A 27628-nucleotide genomic window follows, 5' to 3' on the forward strand; every position below is an offset into this window, starting at 1 on the left:
ACCCTCTATTACCTGCCAATATCTGCTGGAAGGATCTAATGTGTCACATGTGTATTATATACATGTGCATCACATGTATACAAATGTGTATACAATTTTGTACATGTTTGTGATTTGCAAAATGTGAATGTATGTAAGGTGCAGATATTCATGGGCCCTCCTCCCTCTCTCTGTTATGCCTGTGTGTATGTGTGCTTGTTTTGCTTAAGCCCTAATCCATGTATCCTGTTTTAGAAAGGAGCAAAAAACAACTGCCTGAATCCCAGTTTTAGCACTGAAGGTTCAAATCTTTCCCACACTCCTAGCAAGAGGAATTAATCTTACCTTCTCTCTTGTAACCTATGGCATATGTTGTTTAAAACATACTGGATTGTTAACACCAGTCCTACTTCCTTCTTCATGATATCATTCTGTTAGGGTCCTAGGTCCTATTGTCCCTGCCTGCAGATTTGCTTGAGTGTCCTGCCTTAAGCAGCAATCAAACATTTTTCTTCCTTTGTTCCCATGTAAATGTGGGACAACATGTTTGAACTGTCTCTACACTGTGAAGGTCCCTGTTGATGTTCAAATCTCAGGTGACAAGAAGTTATTCCAATGATAAGACCGGCCAGCTGTCAACCAGGAGGGAACCCAACCGATGCGGCACTGAGCTCCACTACCTTCCCTGATGGAGTCAAAGAGGATGAACGTGTGTATTCATTAACCTCCTAGGTATCATTTTGTGAGAGTTTGCCAGTGAAAGAAGCACTGACCAAATTTCCATCCCTGGGCCAAGAATTTCAGGGTCAAGTGATGAACAACAACCTCTGAGAAGATGGAGCTGTTTATGAGTGGATTTCCAGCTTTCTGGATCATCCTATCCTTTTGGTTTGTGCTGTTATCAGGTAAGGGACAACTATGTTTCCCCCTCCACCACATCAATTGTAAAATTATCTACCTCCCTCTTTAAACAGTGTCTTATTCTGCAAATTAGTGAAGGGAGTGATTAATGGAATGTTGCAAAGGAATGCATAAACTAGAGGGGAAAAAAAGAAGTTTGAAATGTTCCAAATGTCAAATCAGTTAAAGAGATTTATTTTTTATTACCCAGTGGGTATCTTCTGGGCTGTCTATAAGGTATCAGGAATTGAGGGAATGATTTTATACTGATTTTACTCCTACTTGGGTAGATAATACCTGTCAGTAGGGGTAGGGGATAAGTGGTCAAGGTTATAAATCCTTATATATGGGATGCTGCAGTGTCGATCCTCTCACCTGCCCCATTTAGCATTAATTAAAAGTTACTGGAGGAAATCATCCATTGCTTGGGGGAGAGGTATCATTGATTTATTGGTTGTACTTCTCTATTCAGAGCCAAAGAGGCGATGCTGTAGAAGTCCTTTCCCAGTGTTGGGATTTGAATTCTGATGAGACAGTGTGGCAGTTTGTTCAGTGACATTACAGTGATTAGGTGCCTCCCCTGGTGACTTTAGAAGAGGTTGTCCTCTATCTGGAAGACCATGTCTGTAATTTGGGAGGTTCCTGGATTTATGGTTTTGCTTAGATTTGTAGGTAGAAACTGTGATTATGGGCAAGCAGCTTTGGCTGATGGGTGAATTGCAGCTTTTTAGAGTAGGGAACTCTGGCAACAGTCATTCGTGTCATTGTGATCTCTCCAGATGAGGTTACTGCAATTAACTCTATCAGAGACTGCCCTTGATGACTGCTAGGAAATCGCAGTTGGTGTGAAAAGCAGTGGCATATGTGCTGACAAGCTCCAGCTCCTTTAGCAATAGAACATACATTTTGTGACTATTGCACGAGTGCAATTCAAGTGTTGGTTTAACTTATTTAGTGCTAAAGGATATAAGCCCAAGATACCAAGAGGCAATCTCCTTCAGACTGACTTTGGCTAGTCTGTTTGTACTGTTCAGTGGGGTATGATTTATGTTCAGCGCCATCTGTGGGTAGCTCTGTTGCAGCAGATTGTGGTTTGTAATCTACTTACGAAAGACCAGGACTTGAGACCACGAAAGTGAGAGAAACAGGTTTATTGGATGCATCGAGTTCAGCGTGTTCACACACCAAAATCTGAACTGAACTGAGCTCTGCCCAGGATCCTACTTTTATGCCGTGTTCCACACGGTACATTCTCAAGGCGTTTCCATACACGAGACAAGCATGACATTTCAAAAGGGGAAGTTCACTTGGACTGTTACAGCAAAGTACATAGGAGAAATATAAAAAAGAGAAGTTCCTATTTCATCTTAAGCTGTCAGCAGCTTTTTACCTCTGTTCTATCTCTCACCCACGTCTGGCTTCCTGTGCCTCCACTTTACAGGGTCTTGCCACACAGTTCAGCCCTATTTGTAATACTTATGAGGAAGTTTGAGAGAAGAGTTCACTCCAGCTAAAAGTCAACTTTGGGGCTCCAGGGCACTAGAATGAAAAGCCAAACTAAAATGAATTTATAAGGTCCATTCTATTAAGACCACCTAACCTGGCCAGCCACTGGTGGGTTTACCTATGCAACCCATGCTGTATCAGCTCTGTATCAAGTGGAGTCCTTAGAACTGTTTCTTGTCCCATATGTCTGTTCCTGCACCCACAACTCCATACCTTTGATACTTTTCCAAAAGTTTTGTTTCTTCTTATCATTTCTTGAGGGCATCTTTCCCATCCCTTCAGAAGGTCCAGTTCCATGATTTCCATCCAGGTTCCATTCTGTCTGTTAGAACCTCTTTGTTTCATTTTAGGATTCTTAGCTCTCCTTCCCCACTCTTTTCTCCATCCAGTGAATTACAAACTCAGTGCCATCCAGATTCCTAGCACCCAATTTGCTTCTGATGACCAACCTCAATGGCATTCATGGGAAGGGAAGTGTCAAAACCAGCACCATGGCAGATAAAGCATGCCTTTTGCCCCTTTTGAACGGTCTGATGCATCTTCAAAAGGGTGGGAGTGCTTATTGATTGCAACCACCTCCTGCCATTTTGACCATTTTAATCTCCTGTCCCTGCTTGGCAAACCTCTATTCACTTATGGTCCATTCTTCACTTTGAATGAATTCCAGAGGCAAAATTCAGATGCTTGACTTGAGTCCCAACCTCTACGAATATAGCAATACGTATGTGAACAGCTACAAAACAAGGGAAATGTCTTTCTGCAGTTTGAGTTAACAGATGGGTTTTTTGATGTTGCATGCTTCTGAGAGTATCAATTGCACAAGCTTGTTCTTGTACGATCGCTCTTTCAGTGCTTCCCCAATCAGTCCACTCACACAGATGTAGGGTTGTGTCTGTATTTCAAACCCACTTGCCAACAGCAAGAAAAAAATAACCTGGGCAGCCAAGGGGCAGATTAAAAACTTTCAGATGCAAAAACGGTTATTTTTTCTTTGTGTCAATCTGTCCTTGGGGACGAGGAAAGTTGCCTGAGCCAACGCCACCCATTTATTATGTGATTTACTAGCTTTTCCCATTGCTGGATTTGTTTCTACCCTGACAGTTATTTGGCACAGTAGTTTGTCAGTTTATTTATCCAAAGGCATTATCTCATCTTGAAGAACCAGAATACGAATTTGCAAATATACACATAAACTGCATTTAAAGCAAAGAGCCACTTAAAAAAGAAAGCAAGTAGAAGAGCAAGGTTTTACACCTAAAAACCAAAGGTACAAATACAGACCAGGCGAAACCTGGCTCAAAAACAGTAGCTGTGAGAGGGATCTTGGAGTCCTAGTGGACGATTACTTGAACATGAGCCAGCAGTGTGCGACAGCAGCCCAAAAAGCTAATGCAATTCTTGGTTGTGTAAACCAGAGGCATAAAATCAGTATCACATGAAATATTAGCATCGGTTTATAAAGCCTTAGTGAGATCACACCTGGAGTACTGTATACAGTTTTGGTCGCCACATTACAAAAAAGATGTTGAAGAGCCGAGGTGGCGCAGTGGGTAGAGTGCAGTACTGCAGGCCACTTCAGCTGACTGCTATCTGCAGTTCAGCGGTTCAAATCTCACCGGCTCAGGGTTGACTCAGCCTTCCATCCTTCCGAGGTGGGTAAAATGAGGACCCAGATTGTGGGGGCGATATGCTGACTCTGTAAACCGCTTAGAGAGGGCTGAAAGCCCTATGAAGCGGTATATAAGTCTAACTGCTATTGCTATTGCTATTGCTATGTTGAGACTTTGGGAAAAGTGCAAAGAAGAACTAGGATGATTAAAGGCCTGGAGATAAAAACATACGAAGAACAGTTGCAAGAATTGGGTATGGTCAGTCTACTCTAGAGAAACAAAGGACTAGGGGTGACATGATAGCCGTATTCCAGCATTTGAGGGGCTGCCACTAAGAAGAGGAGGGTCAACTTATTTTCCAAAGCATCAGAAGGCAAGAGAAAAAACAACAGATGGAAACTATTGAAGGAGAGAAACAGCTTGGAATTACGGAGAAACTTCCTAACAGTGAGGACAATTAACCAGTGGAACAGCTTGCCTCTAGAAGTTGTGGGTGCTCCAACACTGGAGCATTTTTAAGAGGAGATTGGACAGTCTTTTGTCTGACATGGTGTAGGGTTTTCTGCTCGAGCGTACAATATTCAGATTAGGTTTTAGACCAGGATACTGTCTTATACTGTCTTATACTCTCTTTTCTGTGAAGCTAGCAAACTCAGGAAACAAGAACTATTTGAATGTCTGGAAATATATTTGTTTCTGGTAAGGTAACACATCAGAATCTTGAAAGCCTACCAAAGCAATTCTCCTACACAACTTATGCTTAGTATAATTAAGGCAGTTTTCCTAAGTCTTTTTTTCAGGTTTTACCCCTCCCTTGGACTTAAGACTCTCTTTTCCAACAGCCTTGTTTCCTCCCTTAACTTTCTTCCTGTCTTCTTTATGTTCCCAAAGATTGTTAGGCAATCTATCACATATAGTACGTACATCATGCTGCTGCTTATTCAAGACCTAAGTGTTAGGTATTGTCCCTGATGTTGTCCAAAAGGTATTTTGACTCAGAACGCAAAGACATTCTGAGCCATTGGTTTTTAAGGATGTCAGCTGTATGAGTCCAAATGAAAGAATTCCTTCGGTACAATGGAGGAGATAAACAAAGAAGCAGAACATCTTTGATGGAGTACAAGTCTCATTAGTTTAAAAGATTCCTATTTCTACTGGCAACTTCACCAGTCCAAAATTTTGTTCTTGAGTGTGCTTCCACCTCAGAATTGGCCTCTGCAATCATATCTTATTTTATCTAGAATTACCTAATGATTTGCCATCGAAAGATTTGATGCAGAAAGATGTTCCCCATGAGTGGTGTGATTCAGCCAGTTCACACCTATTTGGGAGAACTGGCTGTTAACTTTCTAAGCAGTTTGGAGAACCGGTTGTTGGAAGAAATCTTATCCCCCCCCTACTTTATAGGGCTAATCCTGTAAGGAAGGCAGGAAGGAAACATTCTGGTGTTGTTTCTAGCCTAATCTTTATTGTCCTGCTTACAGAAACTGCCTCTCTGGTTAACCCTTATTACATTGTAACAGCTAAGGCAAAGCGCCCATCAACCTGAGTGATGTTGAGTTGGCCACACCCACATAGTCACATGACCACTGAGTCACTCCTACCCAGCTGGTCATTAGGGCAGGGAACCGGTTGTTAAATTATTTGAATCCCACCACTGGTCCCCATGCCTGCTTACCTTTCCAGATTTCGTAGCAAGATGCATTTGTGTGGCATACAAAGTTTCGAGCTTAGAAAGCAGGAGACCCTAAATTCTAGTCCCATCTTAGACACAAAGCCAAAGCCACTGGCCCAAAGCCAGCTAGTGGGCCAGTGATTCTCTCTCAACTCTACAAAGCAAACAATGGCCAACCACTTCTGAAAAGCTTTCCAAGACAAGTGCATAGATTAATCCAGGCAGTCACCAGGATTCAAAAAGTAGATAAAGGCATATGCACACATACCATAATGATGTCGGTTGGTGTAGAATGTTAAAAAACAGTTAAAAATAATATAAACTGGAAAAGGACACCACATCAACTGTTCATCCGAATCTTTCCTTGGCTGTTCATTTGTCTTCAATAGAAGACAATATTTGTAAGAGTTGAACTGTGGAGTCTTGATACTCCTTGAGCCTGGTTGTTTTCTTCCAGACATTCCATTACCCAATTAGGTGTCATCTCTAGCAGTGCTGATGTTACCTAGGTGGGTAATAAAACCTCTGCAAGAAAATAACCAAGCCCAGGGGGCACCAAGAACCTCACAGCAAAAATCAAGTTAGAAAAGTCTTCTTTTACAAGCTACTCCCACAATTCCCATCTCCCTTGGCCGTTTGAGAGGAGCAAGCTTAAAATCTCTTAAGAAGTCTTAGAAGAGGCAGCATAGTTGTGAAGGGCTGTGAAGATTTCAATGTAATCTTTCCTCTGAGACAGTTCCGCTCCTTTCATGACCAACCCTATGTCGCTGAAACTCCTTGTAGGATCTTGGCCATCAGATCTAGTCAAGCCTAGCTGTTTTCTTACCACTGTCATCTCACTGGTGCAAACTATGTTTCCTTGCCTCCATCTGCTTCTGTTGTATATCTATTAAACATCATAAAGGGGTGTTACGATGATCCAAGCTACAACTGTCATCTTGACTTGTAAGGCTGCCCTGCAGATATTACTAGATTCAAACCTAGGATTTATAATGAATACATCTAAGCTTCCCTATTTTCTGTTGTTAATTTGTGGCAACATGAAGCTTATATCCTTTCCTCAAGCTTTGTTTGTCTTCTTGAGCTGGTACATTTCCTTTTTATGCATGCCAACTTCTCCCCGAGAGCTTTGCAGTTTTGAGTTTTTCCTACATATAAATGTGTTTGTGCATAATGCAATACAATAGAGGTGCTCTCTCTCTCTCTCTCTCTCTCTCTCTCTCTCTCTCTCTCTCTCTCTCTCTCAGTCTCATCCCTCATTTGTTTCCAATGTTTTAATCTGGATGCCTGCGCTGAGCAGAATGAACTCTTCTTCCAGCTTTAGGATTCTAGTGATTGATTGTTTGGTTTCACAAATTTATGTGGCTGCCATTGATCCAAACAACTCTTCATTTCCTTACCTAATAGTCGCTGCAAAAATTACCACAGTCTCATGCAAGTTCACACCAGTATGTAAGACCTTATGGAGTTTGTTATCTTTGCATAGATAACACGAGAAACTTTTGTACCACACAGCAGTCTTGCAAGATCTGGGGTTGGGAGGATTTTTTATGTATTTATTTGAGCAACCTAGCCCATTATGAAAAACCATATAAAGATCCTGAAGGCTCAGTAAAGTTGCTGATTTTCACGGGGTTCTCAAAATGATTAATGTAAGAAATGGGGGAGGATTGTTCAGCTTCAGTATTTTTTAAAAAAAATAGCATATGGCCCAGTGGTGGGATTCAATTTTTTTTACTGTTGGTTCTGTGGGCATGGCTTTGTGGGCATGGCAGGGGAAGGTTACTGCAAAAAACCCATTCCCTCCCCACCCCACAAATTGCTTTCCAGCTCCGTTCTCCTGTTCAGGGCAACAAAAGAAGATCAGCTGGGAGGCAGCAGGGCGGGGCCAGCCTATTTGCCTGTTCTCTGAACTACTCAAAATTTCCACTACTGGTTCTCCAGAACCTGTCAGAACTGGCTGAATACCATCTCTAAATTCTGGTCATGTTTGAACATTGATCTTAGTATTTAATTTCATTGTTCAAACTGATTTAGACATTGACTTGCAATACTTATTTTTGCAATATTTGAGAATGATATGCCGGTTTTTTAAAAGTTTGGTTAGATTGTCCATAACAGGTTTGCATGTTCCTATTTGTAGAATCTGCATCTCTCCAAGGCCGGACACAGACCCAGGCAGAAGAACGGCTCTTCAGATATCTTTTCCATGCTTACAACCGGTGGTCCAGGCCGGTTCCTAATACTTCAGATGTTGTGATTGTCAAGTTTGGACTCTCCATAGCTCAGCTAATTGATGTGGTATGTATACAAGCTAGCACTTGATCTTTCTGTAGCACTTTCAGTAAAAATATTTGCAGTTGGAGAAAACACATATTAATTCTATTGTCAATATACTATGAAAATAAGAGAAAGGATTCAGATTGAAGCCCTCTTTTGGAATTGGCTTTGTGGTTTCAAAATGCATGTGTTTGGGGATTTTCCCCCCTAGAGAATGATTTGCATTATATATATCATGGAAGACATATTTGGTGACAGGGACAGGCAGGGATATATGTTTCTTTAGATGTTTTGGAAAACACGATAGCAATAGACTGTTGCGTCCTCCTGACGCAGCTGGCAGCCAAGCCACGCCTTGCAGGAAGCCGATTGGTCCTGGCGTGGCTGCCTGCCAGCGGGAGAATTGCGGTCCTCCCATTGGCCGGCCGCCTGACAGCTATTCGTATAAATAGCTGTCAGGCGGCGCTGTCCAGCGCACGTGTTCTGAACTGACTGTTCGAGTTACTTCTGTTAAATAAAGTTCAGTTATTTACCTCAGTGCCTCCTCATATCTAAAATAGGCTTAGGCTCATATATATCCCCATAGTGCTTTACAGTACTCTGAGTGGTTTACAACGTCAGCCTATTGCCCTCAACAATCTGAGCCCTCCTTTTACTGACCTTGGAAGGATGGAAAACTGAATCAACCTTGCACTGGTCAGGATCAAACTCCTAGCTGTGGGTAGAATCAGCCTGAAATATTGCATACTAACCACTGCGCCACCACAGCTCTTTCACAACCAGTTATAACACTCATTTTCAGAGGTCAGAGAGAAGGTATTTGTGCTCTTCACTCTGATGAAGAAAGGGGATTGCTATCTTTAAAGTTTCCAGAGGCTGAGTTCATACAACCTGCTTAAATCTAGACAAACAGCAGTTACATTGCTGTATTCATGGAATATGCTATACCCCCCCCCCCCAAAATGACTCACCTTATGTTTAGCTCAATGGCTTGGTCCACATAGCCTGCTAAGGGAAATAGCTGAGTTCCTGCTATATGCTGAAAGAGAGGTGGGTTGTTTCTGGTCCAGCCCGGGTCGGGCAAACTGATAGTAGCGGCGGCAGGACGCTCCACCCACCCACCCAGATGCTTCTGCACATGCGAGTGCATGCCCGAGCGAACCAGTAGTAAAAAAATTGGAAACCCACCACTATGCTGAAACTTCCAATTTTAGCCTTATCTAGCATACTGAACAAGCCAGCCTTACAAGTACAGAATTTGCCCTGCTTTCTAGGGTTAAATGCAGTGACAGGATTTAATGTGTGTCTTTCCATTCAATCCTAATACCTCTACTTTTTTCTTTGCCCATGAAGGATGAAAAGAATCAAATGATGACCACAAATGTTTGGCTGAAACAGGTAAGCAGTACAGGTACAATCTAGTGAAATTGACGCTGGGTGACTCCAAAAATCGATTATCCAAATACAACAACATTATATGGATCTTGTACCATATAAAGGGGGCTGTGTCCTCCTTTGTTTTTTCACTTCTAATAAGAGACTCCAGAGGGCGTTATAGCAAACCTTGTGTTGTTTTTCCAACTTTTACCTATATCTGAATATGGTGGGTGTCTACTGTAGGCTGGCCAATATATTGTATTTTTGAGAGCTATAGTCTGTTTATTTAATCCTTTTTAAAAACCAGGAAAGACAATGTCTGAGATGAGCACACCATCATTGTGTTCATACCATCAAGTTCAGTAAAAAGCTAACAGCTGCTTTCCCATGATATGGTCTTGGTTCCTATTAACCATAATTAGATTTTTCTGGGTTAGTAAGTCCTATAAATCTACCTGTTTTGCGGGGGGAAATATTTCTGACTTGGGATGGATATCATTATCCCTTACAGTTCTGGTTTATAATTTGAGGGTCCTCTTGGACTTGTGACTCCTGATGGAAGAGCATGTGACAGCTGTGGCCTGGGGAGCCTTTGCACAAATCCATTTTATGCACCAACTGAACCAATTTCTAGGCCACCAATTGCTCACAATCATCCATGGCTTAGTCATTTGGATTACTGCAATGTGCTCTCTATGGGGCTGTGCTTGGAGACCATCCAAAAAATGAAAGTGGTCCAGGATGCAGCAGAACACACAGTTTGGGTTCCCTGAATTTGAATTCTGGTGTAATTTACACTTCAAAGATCCACATGGCACAGGGCCAGGTTATTCGTAGGACTGCCTCTTTTGAGGGTATCTACCTGTATTACTAGATTAGATAAGATGCGTGTGCTCCAGGTCCCCACCCACTCTTGTGGCCCTCCAGTGGGACCTCAGAAGTGCCACCCCAGCCCCTTTGAGCAGTCTCTTACCAGAGATCAGAGGGATTCCTGCTCTTTAAACCTTCTGGAAGGCTTGGAAGACCTGATTCTTGCCCCAGGTATTGATCTAGGACCATGGTTGAGCTATGAGGATGTTTGATCTAGTGCATGGGAGGAACAATATATTTCTTTTTAACTATGTTTTATGAATTGTCATGAGCTGCTTAGAGTCATTGTATGAGATGGGTGGCAAGAGTGGAATTCAGCCGTTCAGACTGGTTCGGGCAAATGGGATACTAATTTTACATCTGGTATGCTGAACCGGTAGTTGCAAGGACTGGCTGGCCCCACCCATCCCTGCCCTCCCTTTCCGGGAGTCTCCATGTAGATGGTTTTGGATGCTAGGTAAGTGCAAAGCCCGCACGGAGGCTCTGGGAGGGAAAATAATGGGCCTCCTGGAAGTCCGGAAATGGATCAATTTCTGGCCTCCAGAGGGCCTCCGGAGCCCAGGGGTGGCCATTTTCACCCTCCCGGAGGCTCGAAGAAACCCTCTGGAGCCTTCCTCCACACAGTGGTGCAGGAGGCCGAGTATGGCCATACCCACCAGGGCCACACCCACCCAGCAACTGGGCAGAGAACCAGTTCGTAAAATTTTTGAATCCCACCCCTGCATATAAGTCTTGTAAATAAACAAATTAACAAATTATGTTTGTTGTGCCCTTGTAAATAATCACATCATCCTGCTAGAAAGGAATGAACAAAGACTTCTTCTTTACCATCAGGAATGGAATGATTACAAGCTTCAGTGGAATCCAACAGATTTTGACAATGTTACTTCTATTCGAGTACCTTCTGAGATGATTTGGATCCCAGATATTGTGCTGTATAACAAGTAGGTGATGGGATTGAACATTTGGATGAATTGGGACAGTGAGAAATACAAATGTAAGGACATCTCAACGTTGCACTTCAAAAAAAAACTTCCTTAAAACCTAACATAGAAAGGACTAATGCAAAAGAACACACAGAGGTAAATTCACTAAATGTCATGAATTGAAGGGGCTGAATGAAATATAGTCCAAAATCATAATACACACTGGGAAATGGAGGTAAGGTTGTTATATATTTTTCTCCTAGGGGGACAAATTTGGAGAGAACTTATCTCTGTTAATGGAACTCTGACATCCTGCCTGTTCTGTATCCAAATGGATATTCTCCTTGAAATTGAATTTCCCCACTGAGCACATAGGACCAAACATCTAAAAATGAAATGTCTGCATTAACATCAGATGCTCAATGTGGTTCTCTTGACCTTCACTAAAATTTCTTTTGGTGCTTAATGTATGGTGTGAATCAAGGTCATTTTGTGACTTTGTAATTATATATATATAATCACAACCCAGAGAATTAATTAATTCTGTAATTAGATTAGAAATGTTATGTGAAAATGGCCTGAATAGATTTTTGGAGTGGTTGCCAACTGCTCTGACACTAACCTGCTGCAGAGCAAAGTGATGTCAAGGGAAGACAGAGAATTTCAAGGAACAGGTTAGGCTGCCCTTTCTTCCAACTTAATTTCAAAAGTTGGCTTCCAGACAGCTCCGAACCTCATTTGGAATTGATTGGTTTGGAGGGACTTTCCCCTTGTCACGTGAATGAAGATCAACAGCAAATCTGAATTTCAGGGGAGAGAGACTCTTCCATTTCAATGAGCATCCATAAGGAGAAGCAAAAAATCAAGATGACACTCATGACATGTAATCAAAACTCTATTACTGTTTAATGTAAGGATGTCCAACCTTGGCAACTTTAAGACTTATGGACTTCAACTCCCAGAATTCTCCAGCCAGCTATGCTAGATGAGGAATTCTGGGAGTTAAAGTCCATAAGTCTCATGTAATGTGTTGCACAATGCACATAAGAAAGGAGTGGAGTTTCCATCACAGGATCATCACTGCAATATTCTTCTTCTTCTTCTTCTTCTTCTTCTTCTTCTTCTTCTTCTTCTTCTTCTTCTTCTTCTTCTTCTTCTTCTTCTTCTTCTTCTTTTAAAAAAAGAAACATTCCATGATGCCTCCATTCATTTTTGCACCTCAATCTTTAGGGATAAAGAGAAGATTGTTTTTGTGGAAAGCATAGCTCTCTGGTACATGTCCCTGGCATTCATCTATCTTCTTGTGTACAATTTGAGAGGATGTTAGAAATGCAAATGAAATAGAGGCATATTGGCAGCATCCTATGTAGGAAAAATAACTACACAGATGTTCATTTTCTTAAACTGAAGATAAGCCAACTTTTCCTGTCAGACTGTGGGAGTTAAGAGGCAGAGTTTATCAGGGCAGAGATATCCTAACTATATGTGTAACCCAGTGGTGGGATTCAAATAATTTAACAAGCGGTTCTCTGTCCTAATGACCATCTGGGTAGGTGGGGCTCGGTGGTCATGTGACTGGGTGGGCGTGGCCAACTCAAGGTCACTCAGGTCGATGGGCACTTTGCCTTAGCTGTTACAATGTAATAACGGTTAACCAGAGAGGCAGTTTCGGTAAGCAGGTCAATAAAGTTGAGGCTAGAAACAACACTAGAATGTTTCCTTCCTGCCTTCCTTACAGGATTAGCCCTGTAAAGTGGAAAAAAACAAAAGGAGATTTCTTCCAACAATTGGTTCTCTGAACTACTTAGAAAGTTACCAACCGGTTCTCCCAAATAGGTGTGAACTGGCTGAATCCCACTACTGGTGTAACCACACATACATGCTCAAACATAAATGTACATGTTTAGCACTTTGAGGTTAGTGGATCAAGAAGCAGCAGAAAAAATACTACAACTCTGTTTTATTGGTATAGATTATAATAACGGAATCTCGAAAGCTTGTCAAGACTTCCTTTCCCTCTCTCCTACATCAAAAAGAGGCTACCCAAAGCAATCTTAAGTTTCTTTTTCATGCTATTTTGTTTGTTTCCCTGGGCTAAACTTATTTCTCATTCCTGGTTGGTCATCACATACCTTCTCTAAGATTGTCTCTGTGTTCATCTACATTGTCTCTGTGTGAGACAGAGTGATGGTGTCATATTTACTGCTATAAATTTTACTTCTTTTTTTTAAAAAAAATTTTTTTTATTGAACTTATTTAAACATTAAAAACAAAACACGAATTTCCACTCATTACAGTGTTTCCGTATCAGTATCTTTAATATCATTCATATTTACATAAGCTCTATTTCTATATTCTCTAGTGTAATCTATATTATATAGTATTTAGAATATAATAATATTTACAGATATATAAAGTGTTGTCATATTTATTGTAGATAAATAGATTGTATTGTAAATTGTAGAGTCCCTCCCGGAGAAGGGCAGCATACAAATAAACAAATAAACTAAATCTTAATCTTAATCTTAATAATACTTAATTCTTATACAGTATTTTTGCATCTATCATCCAGCCATTTATACCATCTACTCCACACTTTATAATACTCTGATTCTTCTCTATCTTTCAGTTCCATGGTCAACTTATCCATCTTTGCACACTCAAGTACCTTTCTAATTTTCATTGCATCTGCAGGGATATTATTCTGTTTCCAATTTTAAGCAAATACAATTCTTACTGCAGTTAGAATATGTAATATTATATATTGAAAATGTTTACATTTTTTACCTAATATGCCCAATAAGAATAGTTCTGGTTGCGGATCGATCTTTTGTTCTGTAATTTGTTCCAGCCATTCCTTTATTTTAAGCTAATACTTTCTGGATTTGGTGCAGGTCCACCACATATGGTAGAAGATTCCTTGTTTGTAATTTTACTTGTTAATTTTGATGTGAGTGGATCATGTCCAAGTAAGCCACTGAAAGGTGAGCAAAAAAACCAAGAAGACAGAACATACACACAACCACATCTATACCACTTCATTATGACAAGTTTTACATCTTTCAGTCATAAAATAGATCTTCATTTTGGACAATCTTATGAATATTTACATCTGCGTCCTAAAATAAATGAAAAATAAAAATAAAAAACCAAACAAATGTTAGCTAGTAAGAGGAAGAAGACTTTCAACCATGAATATTTCCAAAAGCATCAGCCACCCTTACTTTCTTAGTAGAATAGCAATACATCTCAAAATCAACATATCTATAAGTTGTACCCATCCTGCAGTCATGCCGAATTATGCAGGTACTGTCATTTCAGTAATATACATATATCTCCGCCAGCTGTAGACATCAATAAATGATATAATAAATGATAAGATCACGGTGGCAAAGTGGTTAGAATGCAGTACTGCAGGCTACTTCTGCTGACTGCCGGCTGCCTGCAATTTGGCAGTTCATATCTCATTGGCTCAAGGTTGACTCAACCTTCCATCCTTCCGAAGTGGGTAAAATGAGGACCCAGATTGTTGGGGTCAATATGCTGACTCTGTAAACTGCTTAGAGATGGTTATAAAGCACTGTGAAGTGGTATATAAGTCTAAGTGCTATTGCTATATAAGAGAGAGTGATTGAATGATACAAAACAGTAAACTCTAAGAGAAATGAAACACAGAAGATGCAGGGAGTAATAATTGTCATTCAAAAAACTAACAGCCATTCTACTTGTACAATATAATAAGAACAATCATTGGCGCAGTGGTTAAATGCAGCTCTGCAGGCTACTTCAGCTGACTACAGTTCTGCAGTTCGGCTGTTCAAATCTCACCAGCTCAGGGTTGACTCAGCCTTCCATCCTTCCGAGGTGGGTAAAATGAGGACCCGGATTGTTATTGGGGACAATATGCTGACTCTGTAAATGGCTTAGAGTGGGCTGAAAGCCCTATGAAGCAGTATATAAGTCTAACTGCTATTGCTATTGTTTATTCCAAGTAAAGAAACAGCTTAATAAGATGCTCAATCTTAATATATTCCAGCTCAGCAGTTTTCCAATATGTAGTGCAATTTGTTACTTATAACTCATGAGACTTAGTATACTGTTAGGCAAATTGGGCATTCATTTCATCCTTATGGTGAAATTTTTCTATCCAGTAAAATATTTTGTCAGACTATGAGACATTTGGGGTGAGGTGTGCTATTTTTATATCCCAGTCATCCTGCTTGTCTTGCTAACTAGAAGCTGCTGTCTTCTGGTGGAAATAGGCTGTTAAGTTAGAATAGAATAACAGAGTTGGAAGGGACCTTGGAGGTCTTCTAGTCCAACCTCCTGCTTAGGCGGGAAACCCAACACCACTTCTGACAAATGGTTCCAACATTTTCTTAAAAACCTCCAGTGCTGGAGCATTCACAACTTCTGGAGGCAAGTTGTTCCACTGATTAATTGTTCTAATTGTCAGGAAATTTCTCCTTAGTTCTAGGTTGCTTCTCTCCATGATTAGTTTCCACCCATTGCTTCTTGTCCTGCCATCAGATGCTTTCAAAAATAGTTTAACTCTATCTTCTTTGTGGTAGCCCCTGAGATATTTGAACACTGCTATATGTCACCCCTAGTCCTTCTTTTCATTAAACTAGACAAACCCATTTCCTGCAACCGTTCTTCATATGTTTTAGCCTCCAGTCCCCTGGAGCAATCTTTGTTGCTCTTCTCTGCACTCTTTCTAGAGTCTGATCACTCCAACAAACCATACTTTATCCAGGTATGATTTCTCCTGATTCATAGGTGGCTTGAGCAAACCAAACTTGTGCTGTGCTTTGGGTTTGTTCTTGAAAACACAGCAGATTCGGATCTTAATGAATTACTTTCTGCAGTCACACTGCACACACAAGATGATGATGCATTCCACTTTTAACTGCTGCTGAAATGTTGTATTCCCTCAGTAGCAATGCAAACTTAAAGGACAATGCCCAGCCGGTTCTCCTCCAAGGAATACTGGCAAATATTGTTTCTTTCTGTCTGTGTGCAAATCTTAGTTTACTCCATGAGGAATGGCTTTCTTCAATTGGCTGGTATTATGCTGCCATCAAATGGCCCTCGGGAAAAATGACAATTCTGCCTTCAGTGCTAGTCTGTTTGTTTTATGTCTTTGACATTTTCTTAGTTGTGGGCAGAAAGAGGAGTGAGGAGGGGAGCATTTGATGGGAAGGACAATAGACAGGATTGTCCAGGATATACATAAATATATCAGATTTGGTATATTTAGCACCAGTGATGATAAGAGGCCTGGAGTCTAAATCGTAGGATGACCAGTTAAGGGAACTAGGTAAGGTAAAGGTTCCCCTCACACATATGTGCTAGTCGTTCCCGACTCTACAGGGCGGTGCTCATCTCCGTTTCAAAGCTGAAGAGCCAGCGCTGTCCAGAGAAATCTCTGTGATCATGTGGCCGGCATGACTAAATGCCAAAGGCGCACAGAACGCTGTTACTTTTCCACCAAAAGTGGTCCCTATTTTTCTACTTGCATTTTTACGTGCTTTCGAACTGCTAGGTTGGCAGAAGCTGAAACAAGTAATGGGAGCTCACTCCGCTACACGGCGCTAGGGGTTCGAACCACTGAACTGCCTACCTTCTGATCAGCAACCTCAGCGTCTTAGCTACTGAGCCACCGTGTCTCAGTAAGGGAACTAGGTATGTCTAGCATATTGAAGAGAAGGATTAGGGGTGACCTGATAGCTGCCTTGTAGTATTTGAAGAGCTGTCACAGAGAAGAGAGAGTCAATTTATTGTCCAAAGCACCTGAGGGGCAGGACAAGAAATAATAGGTGGAAGATCATTAGAGATCCTACCTAGAACTAAGGAGAAATTTCCTGACAGTGAGAACAATCAATCAGTGGAACGACTTAAGAAGTTATGAGTGTTCCATCACTAGAGGCTTTTAAGAAGAGACAGGACAGCCACTTGTCCAGAATGATATAGGGTCACCTCTTCAAGCTGCAGTTGGACTAGAAGACAATATCCCTTCCAATGCTGTTATTCTGTTTATAATCTATGGAGCTAAGTGGTGGTGGTTCATTTAACTCTTTCCCACATGCTGCTACTATGATCTAGCCAATCCAGCAGCCATCATCAGAAATGATGAAGGGGATCCTTCATCATTTAAGAATTCATGATGAATCTTTCAAATTATGCAAATTGTACATACATGTTTGAATTAAAGTAATATTGAGCTGTGAAATGTGCAAACCCATGTGCTTTCTTAGCAAACAGCCACGTCAGCTCTCATTTGCCAATGCTTATACATCAATATATTATTAACCTGCACAAAAGCCTCTCTTAAATATGCATTGCAATTGCTGTGTGGCTGGAATCAGTTATACGTTCTATTCCCCTTTGAAGGTCAAACAGTTTATTGAGATAACTTGACATTTTTGACTTTCTTAAATGCTTTCAGTAGCTCTTTTGTTTGAAAGTTGACAATTATTCAGCTGATTCCCAAAACAAGCACCTTATAAACACCCCAGTCTCTTGGAGATGGGTTTACCATTGGTATTTGTGGTGGAGGACAGCCTCTAGATGAGGAAGGTCACAGTTTTGGTTAGCAGCATCACCAGATAGAGCTCAGAAATTTGTCTGAAATCCTACAGAATGATTGGTCGGCAGCATAGGACAAATTCTACATTGTCCCTGAAATGAAGGTTCAGACAAAGCTGGTGCCAACAAATCTGAGCTGAATGGTTTGATGAACAGAGCTTGCATGAGGGCTAATAAAAACAAATTCTGGCGGCTGCTATTAAAATGAATATTGATTTCCAATCTGATCTTAATCTACCCCATTAATTCTTCTTCTTCACATGTGGCTTTTCAGTTCCAAAGTCATCTTCGAGTAGTTCAGTTGACATTTCTCATGCTTTCTAAAAGGACAACTTTCATGCAGCTAATTGTGGGTGGCAGTGAAACCAAGTTATACAGGTAGTCCTCCACTTAGAACAGTTCATTTAGGGACTGTTCAAAATTACAACGGCACTGAAAAAAGTGACTTATGACCATTTTTCACACTTGCGACCGTTGCATCATCACGTGATCAAAATATGGACACGTGGCAGCTGACTCGTATTTATGACGGCTGCAGGGAGCCCAGAGCCATGTGATCACTTTTGCGACCTTCTGACAAGCAAAGTCTTAACAACTGTGTGACTAACTTAAAAACTTCAGTGATTCACTTAACAGGTGTGCCAAGAAAAGTTGTGAAATGGGGCAAAACCCACTTAACATGCCTCGCTTAGCAAAAGAAACTTTGGCTTCAATTGTGGTTGTAAGTTGAAGGCCGCCTATAATTTATTTCATGCTCCTTATTGTACATGATCTAAGCCCGTGATGGCGAACCTATGGCAAACATGCCATGGGTGGCACCCAGAGCCATTTCTTAGGGCAAGCGAGGCATTGCCCTGTCAGCTCCAGCACGTATACACATGTGCATGCTGGCCAGCTGATTTCGGCCTTCATTTTCGGTCATTTTTCGCCCTCCAGAGGCTTCCCTGAAGCCTCTGGAGAGCTAAAAATAACCCAACACGCAAACGGGAAGTCAGCAAATGGCCCATTTCCAGTCTCTGGAGGGCCTCCAGGGGGGGCAGGAGAGGCCGTTTTCACCTTCCCCAGGCTCCGAGAAAGCCTCTGGAGCCTGGGAAGGAAAAAAATGGGGATTGCACGTATGGGGTGTGTGTGTGTGTTTCACACGTGTATGCACGGGGGGGGGGGTCACGTGCACATTCATGGGGGGTTGCATGCATAGGTGCGGGGAGGGTGCATAGAATTATGGGTGTGGGCATGCACACACAGGACCCTCCCGTGCTCCTCTCGCTTTTGGCACACGATGGCAAAAAGGTTAGCTATCACTGATCTAAGCCTTAGTAGTTATATTGCCAAGGCCAAATACACTATTAAAGGCTCTTCTTCTAAGATTACCAAATGATGACTTATACTTAACCCTTAGCCTAGGGTTCAAAATATTGTGTAGATGTATTAGTGTTAGTATGCAATATTTAAGGGACACACTGGCGAAGACACTGAGCTTGTCGATCAGAAAGGTTGGCAGTTCAGTGGTTTGAATCCCTAGCGCCGCATAACGGAGTGCGCTCTCTTTACTTGTCCCAGCTTCTGCCAACCTAGCAGCTCGAAAGCATGTAAAAAACGCAAGTAGAAAAATAGGAACCACCTTTTGTGGGAAGGTAGCAGCATTCCATGCACCTTCGGTGTTTAGTTGTGCCAGCCAAATGACCACAGAGACGTCTTTGGACAGCGCTGGCTCTTTGGCTTTGAAACGGAAATGAGCACACTCCCCTAGAGTCAGGAACGACTAGCACATATGTGCAAGAGGAACCTTTACCTTTATGTGAACAGAGAAAAATGTGAGTTTCAAAATAGTCTTGATGTAAGGAGAGGACTGTCTGATTCCTCCAAGTTTTTTGTCACAATAAATCAATATATTAGAAGTCTTTCTTGACTTCTTTCTTTAACTGAGTTGATTACAATGCTGTCCCATTTTAATGGCTCAAGACACAGAAGTTTGTTTAAGGTTAAACAATCTCCTCTTAACTCCTCTCTTCTTTTCTCTCAAGTGCTGATGGAGAGTTTGCTGTCACCCACATGATAAAGGCTCACCTTTTCTCTAACGGCAGTGTGAAGTGGGTGCCACCAGCCATCTATAAGAGTTCCTGCAGCATTGATGTAACCTTCTTCCCCTTTGATCAACAGAACTGCAAAATGAAATTTGGTTCATGGACTTATGACAAGGCCAAGATTGACTTGGAGAGCATGGAGCACCATGTTGACCTTAAGGACTACTGGGAAAGTGGGGAATGGGCCATTATCAGTGCGGTGGGCACTTATAATACCAAGAAATATGATTGTTGCAGTGAGATCTACCCTGATATCACTTATAGCTTCATCATTCGCCGTTTGCCTCTCTTCTACACCATTAATCTCATTATCCCTTGCCTTCTAATTTCTTGCTTGACCGTGTTGGTCTTCTACCTGCCATCCGACTGTGGTGAGAAGATCACCCTGTGCATTTCTGTCCTTCTGTCCCTCACTGTCTTTCTCCTACTTATCACTGAAATCATCCCATCCACTTCCCTAGTTATCCCACTGATTGGTGAATATTTGCTTTTCACCATGATCTTCGTCACCCTCTCCATTGTCATCACAGTCTTCGTTCTCAATGTCCATCATCGCTCACCCAGTACTCACAAGATGCCACACTGGGTCCAGAATGTTTTTCTGGATTTCATTCCCCGTTGGCTCTTCATGAAACGCCCTCCTGTAATAGCTTCAGGGTTGAGGGTGACCAGTGAAGAGGTCATTGCACAATACGACATGCCCCCGGCGAATCTCAGCACTTCACAGTGTTGGCTGGAAACAGACGTAGATGATAGGTGGGATGAGGAAGAGGAGAATCAGGAAGAGATGATTCAGGCTGGCCGACTACCCCTGCAAAGCATTTCTCACCACCAATGCCTTCAGTATCGCTACACCAGTGCTCAACATCTGGGAAGAAGATTTGTGGAACTGGTTCATCGCCCAGCCACTATCAAAACAGAAAGTTCAGCTTCGTCTGAGCAGGGCATCCGGCTGTCTCCAAGCATCTTGAAGGCGCTGGAAGGGGTGCACTTCATAGCAAATCACCTGCGGGCTGAGGATGCAGATTTCTCGGTGAGTCGCTAAGTCTGAGTTACTAAAAACTGTTTTTCTGGATTAGAACTTTGGCCTACTCAGTCCATCTTTTTTTTTCATATATCCCCAGCCCTGAGGACTATTGCCCAGTTTCAACTTAAATTGTGTGGAATCACTTAAATTCAGTAGCCTGAAGACCTGTCTGCACAAGTGTTCTTATCCCTTAGACCAAGAACCTAAGATGCATTTAAGATCTAGATCTAAGAGAGAAATCAGCCTAGAAGGATAGGGAAAGATAGAAGGTAGATAACCTTTTGTGAAAAAAAAGGGGGAGCAGAAAGGAATATAATCTGAATTAGTGCAAAATCACAAATCACAATATTAACACAGCAATTCAAGGATAAATATTTTCACGAACCTCTCCCTCTTCAACCCACAATGTATCTTTTGCTTTTGCTGACTCATTTAACTTATTCTACAGTATTTTTATTTGTGCATAAGATCAATTAGGTTTAATGGGCTTATGCTGATTCAGCCTGCGTTGGACTGCATTGTTAATTTATGATTCCATTGTCTGCCAGATATGGCATGCAGTCTTTGTTTTAACCTTAGGAGCTCCTTCCAGCTGAAACTTCACTGGAATTTTACAAGATGTTCCTTTCTTTTCAGAAAGAATCAACACATTGAAGTGACCCATTTCATTGAGAAAGGGCTTTCAGGCCACTTGAAAGTGTGTGTGTGTGTGTGTTTGTGTGTGTGTGTGTGTGTGAGAGAGAGAGAGACAGAGACAGAGACAGAGACAGAGAGACAGAGACAGAGAGACAGAGAGACTGGTTCAGTCTCATCCAGTTATATGATAAATAGAACTTTTTTGTTTCCACCCAGCTTCCTGAAGGAAGGAAATATCTTGGCTAGGCTTTTTCTTAATGCTGATTTATGAAAGAGACCTGAGGCTCTTAACAGCCTGATCCAGTTACTCACCTATAACTGGAAACAGCAGCAACAACAACAATACAACTCTGTAGCATCTTCTCCTAGCTCTAGTTACCAGGCATTCCAACCTTGGCAACTTTAAGACTTGTGGACTTCAACTCCCAGAATTCCCCAGCCAGCATTCTGGAAGTTGAAGTCCAAAAGGTTTGAAGTTGCCAAAGTTGGAGACCCCTCCTCCCAAGGCTGGAGACCCCTGCAAAACCCCACTTAAACTTCCCAAGTTTGGAGACCCCTGCAAATAGTTTAGATGTATGCAGTAGCAGTCCTTTTTCCTTCTGATAAGATAAAAACTGAAGCATCAGTTTTATGATTTAAAAGTGAGTTTTATTAACTGTAAGAAAAAGGAAATAGCTAAATGTTCAATTGAAGGCATTTAGTGAGGATAAAATTCTGCCAGTAGCTTAAACGTCTCTCCTCTTAAACAGACAAAGCAGAATGGAGGTGAGGTGGCATAGCCAGATATAAAAGTGGAGTATCAGACACCAAGAATTGACCTCATCAAACTGTTTCTAATCATCTTGGAAGTCTGCTGGATGCAAAGGATGGTATCCTTACCCTGAAGAGGCTCATCTTCATAACCTTCAGTTATGGCATAAACATGCCTCCTAACTAGGAGTGGGCTTCAAAAATTTCAGCAACATGTTCTCTGCCCAGTTGCTGGGTGGGCATGGCCATAGTAGGTATGACCTAGTCAGCCTCCTGTACCATGGTGGGGGGTGGGTGGGTGGGTGTTTTCATCTTCCCCAGGCTCTGGAGGCTTTCCTCAAGCCACTAGGAGGGTGAAAACTGCCTCCCCAGGCTCCAGAAGCCCTCCAGAGCCTGGAAATGAGCCCATTTCTGCCTTTCTGGAACTTCCAGGAGGCCTGTTTTCCCCCTTTCCTGAGCCTCTGTGTGGATCCTGCACTCACCTGGCATCCAAAACAGGCTGTGTGGAGACTCTGGGATGGGCGGGGAAGGATGGGCGGGGTGGGGCAGGGTGATTGGGTGGGTGGGGCCAGCCAAGGGTGGGTTTTGGAGGTGCTCTGAACCAGCCATAATGTTATCTATGGGTTCTCCCAAACCTGGGTGAACCTGTAGCAGCCCACCCATGCTCCTAACCATTTTTAAATATCATGCCCTCCTGGTGCTGTTTTAGTCTTATCTCCAGCCGACAGCAGCAGTAGTTTAAATTTGTCCTAAGGGATTCTAGTTTTGAAGTGGTGTTTTCCTTCCTTCCCCAACACAGTTGTTGCTATGGACACATATTAGGATAGGTCACGTCAGTGGTGGGATTCAGCCAGTTTGCACCTATTCGGGAGAACCGGTTGGTAACTTTCTAAGTAGTTCAGAGAACCGATTGTTGGAAGAAATCTCCTTTTGTTTTTTTCCACTTTACAGGGCTAATCCTGTAAGGAAGGCAGGAAGGAAACATTCTAGTGTTGTTTCTAGCCTAATCTTTATTGCCCTGCTTACAGAAACTGCCTCTCCGGTTAACCCTTATGACATTGTAACAGCTAAAGCGAAGCGCCCATCGACCTGAGTGACCTTGAGTTGGCCAAGCCCACCCAGATACATGACCACCGAGCCCCACCTACCCAGATAGTCATTAGGGCAGAGAACCGGTTGTTAAATTATTTGAATCCCACCACTGGGTCACGCTCACAGCCAATGTGCTCAGTGATGTTTTCAGTGACCGAGATCGGCCACCCACCAATGTCCACTTTGTCTGGCGTCACCACACCTCTCTCCTTCAACCTTTAGGCATTTCCCTCCATTATTCTGCTTTTGGCTTGAGGACAGCTTGGAAACTTCCCAGCTAGTGGGCTTACACTGGCAAAGCCACAATCCAGTTTAGCCATCTCTCTATTTTTATTGCTGCGAAGTCAGCGAAGTCATCAATTAAGAGAAAGAAGTGGAAAAATGTTGGCGTGAAAGAGGGTGTATGAAGATTTCCTCTCTTGTCCTACCATTTCAGACCATAAGTTCTCCCCTCTTTCACTTGCCATTCCTCACAGTGTTGCCCACTTCTGGAAGCCTAGTAACACATGGAAACTCTTGCTTTTACTAGAAGGTTTCTGCCACCTCAAAGATCATGTGTGGTGGTGGGAAGAATGACTTGTAAAGCAACACACACTCACACACTCACAGAGAGAGAGAGAGAGAGAGAGAGAGAGAGAGAGAGAGAGAGAGAGAGAGAGAGAGTCCTTCATACTCTCCAGCTCTCTAGCTAGCAAATGACATTGAGAGCAAGAATCCAACTGGCTCCCTCAGGCTCCACTGATACAATCCCGCTCACCCCCAAACAACCTGACTATTTTGGGGCTTGTTACTCTTTGAATGCATATTGACACCTGCACCACCTTATTGCTTAGGCAATGACAGGAAGTACAGAAATGAACTTCCTTTTGTGTACACAGACACACTGCATTAAGGAATAGCTTATCCTGCCAACTAGTTGTTGTGGAAGGCCTCTGGAGACCAGGCTGCTGAAAAAAGATGTGACGCCACGAAGGAAGGTGGTTGGAAGCTATATTACAGTGTTTTACTGCCTTGCCTTTATTAGAGCTATTGTTGGACTGTGAATATCTTAGAGTTGACTGAAACTGAGGCAATGTAAAGCCTCATCAATCGATCAGTCAAGCAATAAAACTTGGAGGGCGGTTAAACTTTCTGTTCCAGGGACATATCTACCCTTGCCCGAAGTTGTCTCATTACAAGTTAGGAAGTAGCATCAGCATTGGTAAATGTTTTCCAAGCTGCAGGTAATGCTCAGTGGGGAGGGAATCAAAGCCAACAGAATCCAGAACGTACTTTCTTTCATTTGCATGCCATTAAAAGACCTTGAGGCAGAACAGTTAATATGGCAGTGCCCTATCTGCTACCATATTTTTCTAGTGGCTGGAGGATTACACATTCACAATTGTGGTAGAAACCTCTCAACTGATCACAGTGGTTAGTATCACCCATAGGCTATCATTCTCCAATATCATGGGTCCAGGTTGATCTGCCCATAAGAACTTCATCCCTGAAATGTCTTCCTGGGCAAGGTTCACTCTTTGAGCCTGGGGGACATATTGTGATTTTACATCCTGCCTGAGAGACAGGGCTTGTAACGGTCCAGAGAGGAAATATAGCTGGTTTGTCCCTTCATTCCTCTCTGAACACCCAATGTACAAGAGTAGGGACATGGATCTATATGGCATGTGACACTTGTTTTAGCTCTCCCTCTCTCTCTTTTAAAAGAAGGCCTCCTATTTCAGGTTCACCCAATTTAGATGGCACTGTGGGCTCCAAATGAAGTGTTATACATCTCCCCACCGTTTGCCAAAATCTTTCCCAGGCAATTTTGTTTTTTATGAATGAAGGAGAATAAACTGTACTGTATCCCAGGATTAGTAGTGAGTTTCAGCTCCTGTTGCAACTGGTACACTGTAATGGGAGCTGGGCGTGCACCATGGGCACGCACAGTGGGCACACATGTGCACCCACCTCCTGCGATGCTCCAGCTGTTCGGCGGAATCACACAGGCGCCATATGCTGTGTGTGCATGCACAAATGGCCCATTTCCTTCAAATACAGGTAAGGAACGAGGGCTGGTGGGCAGGCCCTCCAAAGCACCATTCCGGTACGGTGACTGCTGCTTCCGGCAGCCACTGGTACGTGCGTAACAGGGCGTACCGCCTACAACCAATCACTGCTAAGGATAATGTTGCAGGATCCAATCTGGACTGGACCAGAGGTTTTGTCTTCTGAGCTTTCAGACTCATGCTGGAGCCCATCTTCAGAGAACGTCTCTCTAGCCAGAGAAATTAGGCTAGAGAGAAGTTCCCTGAAGATGGGCTCCAGCATGAATCCGAAAGCTTGGAAGATTTTGTTTTCCTCAATCAAAGTCTCCCAATTCTGAAGGAACCTAACTAACTGAATAGTTTCATCCAGCACATTGAATTTTCTACTCTATTCTCTGTAAAGCTGCCATATCTGGAATACCAAAATCTTCACAGTAGAAAACTATGGGTTACCATTGCTGATCTCCAGTGCTCACCTGGATTTTTTCAGCCCAATTCCGTTAGTTTTACTTTCTATTTTAACTCTGATGGATAATTATTCCATGGCATGGCACATTGATATTTACTATGCCTACTTGCTTACTTAACCTGAGCTACAGTGGAGCAGTGGTTAGAATGCAGTACTGCAGGCTACTTCTGCTGGCTGCCTGCAATTTGGCAGTTCAAATCTCACCAGGCTCAAGATTGACTCGGCCTTCCATCCTTCTGAAGTGGGTAAAATGACGACCCAGATTGTTGGGATCAATATGCTGACTCTGTAAACTGCTTAGAGAGGGCTGTAAAGCACTGTGAAGCGCTTTTGCTATTGCTAACCTACTGCACTGGGACTAAGTTACTGAAGCATTTGTAGTATGTTTTAAAGTTTTCTCATCCCAATCATGGTGAATTCCTGTTAACTTGCTAATCAGTCACCCTGGTTATGATTTTTCATTTGTTGCAGGTCAAAGAAGATTGGAAATATGTTGCCATGGTGATTGACCGCATCTTCCTCTGGATGTTTATCTTTGTCTGTTTGCTGGGGACAATTGGACTTTTCCTTCCTCCATTTCTGGCAGGCATGATCTAGCATTGATATGCAGGATGAAGTCGCTGCCTTTCAATACATCAACATCACCAGACAGTCTCCATAAAAATGCCACCCAATCTTCCATTCGACTTCCTAAAGAAGCCAATAGCAGGATTATCCTCTTGACCCAGTGTCTGTTGCCCAGGAATTATTAACATCATATAAAACCCTCAAAACATAAACAAAGAACTATAAGGCAAACTTAAACAAAAAAACAATAATGCAAATTTAAACTTGAGATTTTGTGTACCCTTTTACATATTTTTGTTTTGCCAAAAATCAAGAGAAAATCATGCCCACCATTATTCAGCCGTATGATGTGGGACAGCTCTGTGGGGCATAAAAGGGGTTTGTGAGCCACATATAGTGCAGTGGCCAGAAATTCTTGATGCTGTGGCTCATTAAGCTTGTCTGCTGTTATTCCAGAAATGCCAAGGGAAAAGTTAAAAAGCTGATTGCAGTGGGGAAATGTCACCATGTGAGCTAGAATAATATCCAAACTGGGAAAGTGCTTTGATTTAACAAAGTCTCTTTGTTACCTGCTATTGAAGCAGCATTTAAATCCTTGTATTATAAAAAAATGTGCTGGGGAGCCTCTGTGTTGAGGATTTATAAATTATGAGAATTTCTGGAGATGCATGGAAAATATTTATTATGCAATCATTTGGTTTATACCTCATCTTCCTGCTCTGGCAAGCAGTCAGGTGGATAATAAATTTTCTATTAAGGGACTTAAGAAATGTTATTAAGATAGTAGCTAGTCATCCATACCCTCTGAGAACTACTGTTAATGAAAGTTAAAAAAAAATCTTTCCAACTTATTGCATCCTGAGTTCTGTTCCTCTATTAGGGCACAGCAATGTCTTCCAATGTGATTTTTGTTGAATATATTGGATTGCAACTCCGATCAAAGATTGTGCTGGCTGGGGATGATGGGAGTTATAAGATGGTGCATTTGGAGGGCACCGCATTGGAAAGGGTATGAACAGCAGTGGGATTCACTTAGGTTTATCACTGGTTCAGAACTGTGAGCATATACACAACTTCCACGCATGCATGTGGCCTTTTGTGCATGCGCTTTGCTTGCACGCGGCATTGAAAATGAGGCTACCTAGGAAGTTTTGGAGCCGGGATTAGTAGGTGGGTGAGCGCACCCGCATTTCGCTGCTACCGGTTTGGGCAAACTGGTCCGAACTGGCCGAATACCACATCTGGGTATATATTTAAAACAAGCT

At 42.2% G+C, this 27628-nt stretch overlaps 1 protein-coding gene across 1 annotated transcript; it reads left to right on the forward strand.

Annotated features, from left to right (window-relative positions):
- The first annotated feature begins 630 nt into the window (after positions 1–630).
- CHRNA2 (cholinergic receptor nicotinic alpha 2 subunit) lies at positions 631–26862 on the forward strand. The gene is made up of 6 exons (XM_032216348.1): positions 631–884; positions 7814–7971; positions 9304–9348; positions 11032–11141; positions 19736–20828; positions 26268–26862. The coding sequence occupies exons 1-6, from the start codon at positions 815–817 to the stop codon at positions 26391–26393; spliced, it is 1602 nt and encodes a 533-aa protein (XP_032072239.1). The 5' UTR covers positions 631–814; the 3' UTR covers positions 26394–26862.
- Positions 26863–27628: the final 766 nt, after the last annotated feature.

This window comes from Thamnophis elegans, chromosome 4 (assembly GCF_009769535.1).
Source record: "Thamnophis elegans isolate rThaEle1 chromosome 4, rThaEle1.pri, whole genome shotgun sequence".
Taxonomy (NCBI): Eukaryota; Metazoa; Chordata; class Lepidosauria; order Squamata; family Colubridae; genus Thamnophis; species Thamnophis elegans.